Source organism: Lampetra planeri, unplaced genomic scaffold, assembly GCF_965212315.1.
Source record: "Lampetra planeri unplaced genomic scaffold, kcLamPlan1.2.h2 scaffold_1805, whole genome shotgun sequence".
In the NCBI taxonomy this organism is placed as follows: domain Eukaryota; kingdom Metazoa; phylum Chordata; class Hyperoartia; order Petromyzontiformes; family Petromyzontidae; genus Lampetra; species Lampetra planeri.
The window spans coordinates 1-8,907 of record NW_027614546.1 but is presented as its reverse complement, the minus strand read 5'-3'; the positions used below and the strand labels follow the sequence as shown (position 1 = coordinate 8,907).

The window sequence follows — 8,907 nt, the reverse complement described above, 5'->3', positions numbered from 1 at the left end:
AACATGCTTCTCCTGTGTATTTTTATGGTTGTTTTGGTCTTGTCTGCTTCATATTCATGGACATAATTGCCTGATGTTGTGATCATTCAGGACTGCATTGGCCTATATGAAATGTGTTACAGTCGGCTAACAACAAACCTCAACAACAAGGCTCCAGCCTTCAAACCAAGAACCATATTTTTTTGGATGAAATGTGTACAAACTGTAATGTGCTCTACCCGACACAGTCAGTAGGCCAGAGATCACAGATGTATCATTAGGTCCTGCCTGAGGCTGGTGAGAAAAGACGATCTGTAAATTGTATGCACTGTGCTCTATGCCATGTCACGTCATTGACATCCGAGGAGATGTTTGATTCAAACTGAAACGAGAGCACATGCTGAGCAAGCAGACCAGTTATTCACCTCTACGCGAGCTGCAATGTGGACTGATGAGTGAGTCAGTGCTGCTCTCTGTGGGACAATCAATGCAATCACACTTTTAGAAAACTCATGTAACATTTTCATTCCAAAAACAAGGAAAATAGATTAATAGGTTTCAGAGTAAGAAGTACTTTATTTATCCCAGAAGAAAATTACTTCATTACAACAGCTCCAGTCAAAAAAAGGATAGAATGCAGAGCAGTAAATTAACTAGTGTACAGTTAGTGTAGGTAGCATACAGTTAACAACACATTTTCTATTTTCTATGGACATTGACTAACATGTATAACTTTGTCTGTATCCTCTATTTTTCAGGAAAAAAATACACTTATAGCAAACCTTTATTGATCGACAGGATTTATCATATCTTATCCATCCATACCCAAAGGTCTTTCGGGATATTTTTATTTATACTTTCAATTTCATGGTTTATGTTTCCTTCTTGACATTGAGAAAAACTGCAATGATTTGGACCGAGAGGGTGAATTAGCATTTATCTTGATTTGTATGATTTACATTCTTTGATTACTATGTACCATGTTGTTCCTACTAGGACTGCTCGTGTACGCTGACTTCATCACCTGATGATCTGAGGACCAGATTCAATGATGTCTTGGCTAGGGTGGAGAGTCTGGAGAGAGAGAAGAGAAATGCAAAAGATCGAGGAAGGAGGGAGTATAGTAGTGATGGGCAGATGAGGCCTCGTGAAATGTTGCCGCACATGACCCAAACTCTACCGGTATTGATAGTGTGTCGGAAGTGTGTCACTGTTACTCAATACGGACACCTGCTGGATCCTAAACATTATTACAAGCAACCCCGTTAGTGTCAGTGACGTGCGGTGGGGTTCATGGCTCATAGCTCATCTTCCTTTAATTATTACCGCCTTCTTCGATTGCAAGTCCTGTTTAGAAAATGGTTTCAATAGAGGTGTGCAGGAAGAGTTGTGATTAAAATGTACAAGGATTTCTTTCTTTCTTTTTTTGGCAGAGACACACCGGACAGCGTCTGTATCGGTCACGTGACTTTTTCGTTCTATTTCGTTCTATGAGTTCGATACGTGCGCCAACGCATCGGTGTCCATAGACGTATACTATACGTATGTCCAGGACTGAACCTACCAAGCCATATGTCTATGTGTCAAGCTGTGCCGACAGGAAGTAGTGTCATTTTCGTACGTGCGCAGGTCGAGTCAGTGAATATTTACCAACGATCTCTCGCGATAGTCTCTGGGATCACGCGATAGTACATTCGACCAACTGGAGGGATTTCTGTTACACGTCTGTAGCAAACGAGCTAGCTGAGCAAAGCTAATTTATTTGCAAGTAACCAGCTTTCTTCTGACGATAAACCAACCACCATTGAGGTGAGGACGTATAACTACAAATTGTACCTTAAAGTTTTGGTTAATAGTTAATCAATTTTGGACATTGCCTCCCCATAGCTGTGTTTATAACTGCATTAAACCTGTTCCTTGCATTCATTAGGCCAACATGAACATAACGTTGGACCGCTAACATCAACAATATTAGACATGCAAGTAGTTTAGAAATAGGAGTAGGAATAGGAATTGCTGCTGTTCCTTTGAAGCTTAACAACATTTAGATTATTTTCAGCCAAGCCTTCATATTAGCGGAAGCAATCCACCCTCCACTTGGGGTTCGGGTGGTTCTTGGCTCTTACTTCGTGCCTTAAAATCGTTCAACGCACACCTGTACGTTGACTCACTTTGTGTGTAATTGTAGATGTAGCGTAACTGGTGAACAACAAGTAATTATACAATTGTCATAGGCTTTTATGCTCTTAAGTACCTCGGAGACCGTCATTTGTACTTAAGATTTGTTTTTATTAATTCAGAGCGCCGGAAATGGATTTGGAAGATGATACCACTGTGTTAACGACCATGAAGTCCTTCAATTCCTTCATCAGCCACCCTGAACATCCACAGCGGCTCTCAGAGCACTCAGCAGGGACTGTAAACCTTCAAATGCAGTACAAACGCAGCATGGAGGTATACAGCAGCAAACACCTTCAACAACTAGTCTAGAGAAAGGCAGTTCGAACATGGTACTAAAGCAAACGTCTCATCTGTTCCAGTTTTTGGATGCAGCAGAGAAGGTTGAATTGAAGAATCGCTTTCTTCAGTTGGACCAGGAGAAGAAGCAGATGGAACTGAGTCACAAGCGAGCTCGTTTTGAATTGGAGAAAGCTGCTTCTGATAATGCACGAGACTTGGAGGTGCAGGACACACACACACACACCACACACACACACACACACACACACACACACACACACACACACACACACCACAAACTCAAACCTGGGTATGTAAGGGGTGGCGTAAGTTTAAACTGGATTCTCAAACTATTTATGTTCCAGCATGAGGTGGGACCGTAACCAGGAACTCCTGAGTCAGATAAAAAAGTTGGAGGAGCGGGAGATAGAGGCATCAAAGAAATTATCAGAGCATATGAAGGAAAAACATGCTCTCCCGTAAGAACCTGGATGAGCTCAGCAGGAAAGTGGAGGAACGAGATACAAAACTGAGCACAGCTGACCAGGTACCCACAAATACACACACAGTTAATACGCTGCTTCAGACATGTTGCTCATTCTGTGGTGAATGTGTCTGCTATTGTTTTCCAGCTCGTCAGTTGTTTAAAGGATGAGATCAGAGACTTGAAGCAGAAGCTTCAGAGCCAGGACTCCACTGTATCCAACCAAAACCTTAAAAACCAGGAACTGCAGGAACAGCTTGATTTACAGCGCAGGTACTCAGACATAATGTAGTAATGGGAATACAGCACTTGATGCCATTTGACAATAAGTGAGGCTGTTCATGCTGTCTTTATTGGTAATCTAACCAGGAAGTACCAGGAAATGTCTCAGCTCTGTCAAAGTCTCCAAGCCGCTCAGTCTTCCAGCTCACAGCACATCATCAAGATTAAAGTATGTTACACGTCAAAATTATCTGAACACACACACACACACACACACACACCAGTGGACTAGTTTTCGATGTGCTGATTTGTTGCGTTGATGTGTTTTGCTTGTTTTGCTGTTTATTTGTTTGACAGGAGTTAGAGAGACAGCTCACTCTCCAGGAACAAGACATTGCTATTGTGAAGGACTGTGAAGTCTGAGGTGGCAAAGGTTCCGGTTCTCGAAAAAGAGTTGAAGCGCCTCAGAGATGACAATGCCTATCTCAGGTCAAATACCATAAGCGGATTTATACTTTGTAAAAATCTACATTTTCATACTGTGTGATCAGAGGTTTTAATAACTCATTTTTTTAAAGACTGAAGTTTAAAACACTGCCCTTAAGCACAGTTAAGTGATTTATTTATTTCCAAATCTCGCTCCATCGGAGTTGTGCTGTTGTGTCTTTGTATGAATGGGAGAGGCCATTGGTGCGTATTTCTGTCAGTCTGCTCCAGGGCAACTGTGGCTACAGAGGTAGCTTCTCACCATCAGTGTGTGATTGCTGTGTGAATGAATATTGAATTCAGTGTAAAGTGTCTTTGGGTGTCTGGAAAAGCGCTCTATAAAATGTATGGATTATTATTGTATACAGTTAGTAGTGTTAGTACACCAAAGGTAAACTCTGTCCCAAGCTTACTTCAACCAAGGATGTTGATAATTTGATAACTGCCTTTATCAACGCTACACAAACTTCTGATTAGATTCTCATCGGCCCGAGGAAGGACCCGTTACCTTTTTCAGAGGATCCAGATTTGTGTGTGGATCCAGGAGTTTTGTTTTATGTAGCTTAGTTAAGCTTTAGTGGGCTTTAGCCTAGTGCTTAGCCCTCACCTCCTGAGCCAGGGGCTTAAGTTTGAGTTCAGCATTGTGCAGGGACTCACCAATACACAATACATTCTCAAAAACCATGGAGATTGTTTGTGCTCTCTGATTGGCCTTTTTATTGTCTTTGCTCTGTTTACTTTGTCCTTATCCCATCCAGGGAAAGCAGAGAGAATTGCAGCCTTTTGAAGGAGAGGTGGAGGGTCTGAGAAGGAAGCTTGAGAGGATGGAGAAAACCAAAGAAGAGCTGGTCAATGTGGAACTGGAAAAAGAGGTACATTCTGACAGTTGAATGTTTTGCAGTCTTTGGGAAGATTATAAACATCTTGTACACAATGTTTGGTGGAAAGTGAGCTTTACCCTTCAGCTCTTGCTAAGGAAGTCTTTGTTTCTAGAATTTGAAACAGCTCATATGCAGCCCCCAAAAGAGCAAACAATTCTGATACATGAAACAAACGTTTGTTTGTATAATCTTTAAATGAAATGTGTTATGATTATCATGAGCCTATAATAAATATACATTGGTTATGTTCTTTGGTTGCTGATGAAAACAATCTGTCCTTGCTGCTACTAAAGCCAGATCTACTCTTCTCTGTGCGATCTCAATTCACACTGGGAGCATTTCAGCAGACAAGTACCATGAGACAACGAGGTATCGCGAGAGTCTCAAGACGGAGTGTATAAACAACAAACAAAAGATTGATTCGCTTCAGTTTTCATTTGCTTATGCCACCCCACATTCCTCCTCTTCATCTGCATCTCAGTCTTGGCTGTGCGCGGAAATAGAAAATTTCCTTCCATTGGCTGAAACGTGCTGCAGCGCACCTGGTGTGAACACTCTGATTAAATTGACTTACTTTGACACTTAGAGGCTGCAAGAGAAGCTCCAGGCCTGGGAACACCTTGGCCAATCTACTGGACTCAACATAAGGTCTGTGTGTATGGGTGTGTGTGTGCGTGTGTTAGACGTACACATGTCTTGTAATTAAGTTTTTATTGTTTTACAATCAAAAAATGTGAATTGATCTAAATAGCCACCACCAAAAAGTAGTTTCTTTTGAGCAGTGGGACAAATCTCAGAAGATGACATTCATCGTGTGTGTGCGTGCGTGCGTGCGTGCGTGCGTGCGTGCGTGCGTGCGTGCGTGCGTGCGTGCGTGCGTGCGTGCGTGCGTGCGTGCGTGCGCGCGCCCTGTACTTACTTCACTTATATGTATATTACTGGTGTAGATCAAAACTATTGATATAGACTTGGTATTGACTCCTACCTTTACAAGCTATCATCAGTTCACTTTTTTCTGCTGCCTGCAGGTTTTCTACACTAATCTCTGCTAATGATAATAATAGAGAAAAAAAAGTAAAGTAGAAAAAAGTAAATCCATGCATTTTGCCAACCTCAGTGCATTACATACATTATGTGTGCTGCCCAATACATTTTTCACATTCGCACACAGTTATGCAGCATAATTCATGTAAAGCCAAGGTGTGGTCAAGCAGTACCGCTTCTCTCGCAGGTTGAGTTCAGTACAGTAATAAACCAATGCCACCAATACCAGTCCTCCATTTCCATACAAAATGATATGAAATTCTGCATCAGATGACTTTTGATTCAGGGCTTGGTAATTGTTATGGGACATGACAGTTTTTTTTCAGTTCATTTATTCTTTTTCAAGATAACTAATTAAGTTAAACACGAGAGGATTGCTGGACGTCAGGTTAATGTACACAAACATTTTGCCGAGCTGATGGAGGATTTAAGGGCTCATACTGTCATTTGCTGCCGGAGTGCCTTTGATTTAACACTAACAGACTGCACATACTGCTGGAAAAGGGCAGCCATATGTGGGAGGCTCATACTGTTCAAAGCTAAAGGTTAATGCACCTTGCAAATCAGCATTTAGAAACTCCTTCCAGCTGTTAACTAAATGTCCAATTTAATTGCAGGGCAAGTCAAGATGTTGTTTTCCTGATACAATCCAGCAGTGCAGAGGGAAATGGAAACAAGAGTGCTCCATTCTGCAATTTACTCACCTTCATTAAACTCACCGCCACAGTGCCGTGTGAAAATTGGTATTGACTCCGATTTGGGCAGCAGAGTGTTATTGTTCTGCCTTATACACTCTTAAACAGTCATTTTATTATTGTGTGGTGAATTCTCTCAGGTATGTTAGATGAATATTATCTGTGGAGGTGTAAATTGCTGTCCTAAAGCTTTAAGGTCTGGTAGATTTAGTGTCATTACCAAGCTCACTGATATAAGGATGCATTTCCTGTGATCACTTCATGATAGAAAATCATTTGTTAACTTCCCAGTCATAAAAGCACAAACTTAAAACAGTAACGTTTTTAAAGTGTACTGCTCCCCAGAGTCCAGCTGCTAGTTGTAACATTTTTAAAATGGTAGCATGGTTGGTGAAGTCTCCCACTATTGAAGACCAAAGGGCTCCAGAGCCAAACCTTCATAACCTACATAGTGCAGGAGACACTGCTGGCACAAAAACGGTGGGACGGCGAGCAACGCCGATGCTTACCAATAGTAGGATTCAAGTTCATGTCTCACTCTTTAGAGGGCGCTCACTATGCATATTTAATTCAAAAGTTTGTATGGTTTAGCTAATGAAGCCTTGCTCTGCATATTGTGCACACAGTTCACTGGGCCTCCACAATTTCAATACAACTCTATGATAAAGACTTGGCTGCTGTATCTTGCATCAGGACACTGAAATATGCTGGTCATGCACTCAGGACCACAGAGCAGCGAATTTCTGACTCTGCAAAGCAAACACTGCAAAGCTGTCTTATATCAAAAAATTTCACCGGAAAACACGAGGAGCTTGTATGAAATCTCCAGCAGTAGTGACACATCTGGGGCATGTATGACAGGAAAGCTCATCATTGATGATGAAGGCTGAATGCTGGTATTTATTACTTGTCTTTCTGTTACAGTCTTATAACACTGCTCCCCTTCTTTTGTACCTGTAGTTGTCATTTGAGAATAAACGAGATAGAGGAAAATGAGAAGTATTAACTAAAAATAAGTTGCCCTCCACAAAAATAATCTGATTTTGAGCAGATCTGATATGTTGACATATATAAGCCAGTAAATGCTCGTGCTATGCTAATTTATGTACGAGATGACGTGCGCAGTTATACCAACTGTACTGTAGCTCCTCCAAAAACATGCAACCAAATTGTGAGATTTACAGCATTTGTAGTGCTCGTGGGCTCAGAAAAAAACAGTCTCTTATATCAAGCAGGAAAAGTCTAATCCCTCTGTGCTCTAGGTAATGTAGAATTACCTACTTTTGGCACCATATTTATTCTATCATGATTCATGAACTCATATTTTAGTCATGAGATTACTTTTATACCCAAGGCTCCACCCAGCCAAGTGTAAGTGATAAATCTATGCCAACTTTACACGGCACTCTTCTCTTCGCTTGAGGGTAAACTAAACACTTCAGACTTTTCATGTCATATGTCGAAACTGTCAAATGCACAAGACCAGATCTGTTCTCAGGCTTCAGCTGACTCCATGCCATGAAGCCGCATATTTTATGACGTTATTTGATAGGACATAAAGAAATGTCACGCTACCTCTCATAGGTTGAAAGTTTAAAGTCTGATGACCGCATCCAACCATCTGTAGACGGATGCTGCATCATTTTATAGGTGGTGAAAAGATGAGATTCATTTTGAGTCAGAGCCGTATTCACTGCCAGCTTTTAAACAGTGGAGGCCATGCAGTGTGTCTCTATGTGACCTTCTGCATGTGTGTTTTGTAACCTGGCAGTCACTCCCACAGAGTGAGATTGTCCTCCTCATCTCTCCCTCTGCAGCTCATGTCATTCTGTTTCCCCCATGGGCTGCCTAACAACAGAATATGGAGATGCCGGTGTTTTCCTGTGTTCTGTGTCTTTTCTGCTCTCATTGGTCATATTGATTTCTCATTGCGTTTGTGTGTATACATGTGTGCATGCTGACTGCTCTGTGTTTTTGTCTCTGTAGAAAACCAGATGATCTGTCCAGGGAGGTGATTCAGATCCAGCAGAGAGAAATTACACTGAACGAGCAGAACTACACACTCAACAGCCGGTAACCCACACACTGCACAAATCCTCTCTCTGCCTTAAGACCTTTTCCTCTGATTCCGACTGTCGGCATGTCTGGCTCCCCTCATGTATCTATTAGAGCGTATCTCTGAGAAGTCCTTAATTGTCACAAAGTTAATTAAACTGGTCCTGATTCTGATAGCACTCCTGACAGTAACCACTGGTGTGAGAGTGTGTGAGTGTGTGAGAGAGAGGAAACTCATTAAAGTTGTCCTGTTTAGGCAGAGGTGATGTCTGTAGAGAAGTATGTGCGCATGCTCTTATTCATGCTGCAGCTCAGAAAGCTTTCATTAGCTAACGAGCGTCTCCTGTGCTGAGCGTATTGGGCTCATTATGGAATATTAGAGACATCGGAATGAAAGATTGGGAGTGTGGGAGGGGCTGGCGATTGGCTTATGCTGTAATTATTGTCCTCCGGTATAATTAAGGTCCTATTGATCATGCCCAGCTCAAAATCACACATGATTTGTGAACGGTTGCCTTGAAATTATTTGGTATCCATCAAGTACAATAGGGGTATGATAGAAAATTGCTCCCTTTTTCCTCTGCAACATTCACCTCCGATC

At 41.7% G+C, this 8,907-nt stretch overlaps 1 protein-coding gene across 1 annotated transcript; it reads left to right on the top strand.

Annotated features, from left to right (window-relative positions):
- Positions 1-2,289: 2,289 nt before the first annotated feature.
- Positions 2,290-8,324, top strand: LOC144739949 (mitotic spindle assembly checkpoint protein MAD1-like; the record flags this gene model as incomplete). The annotated part of the gene is given in 12 exon segments (XM_078622831.1): positions 2,290-2,433; positions 2,520-2,662; positions 2,805-2,916; positions 2,918-2,986; positions 3,072-3,196; positions 3,293-3,374; positions 3,503-3,556; positions 3,558-3,634; positions 4,390-4,418; positions 4,421-4,503; positions 5,099-5,160; positions 8,238-8,324. Coding segments are annotated over 12 exon segments (1,067 nt in total), but the record flags the coding sequence as incomplete, so codon positions are not given.
- Positions 8,325-8,907: the final 583 nt, after the last annotated feature.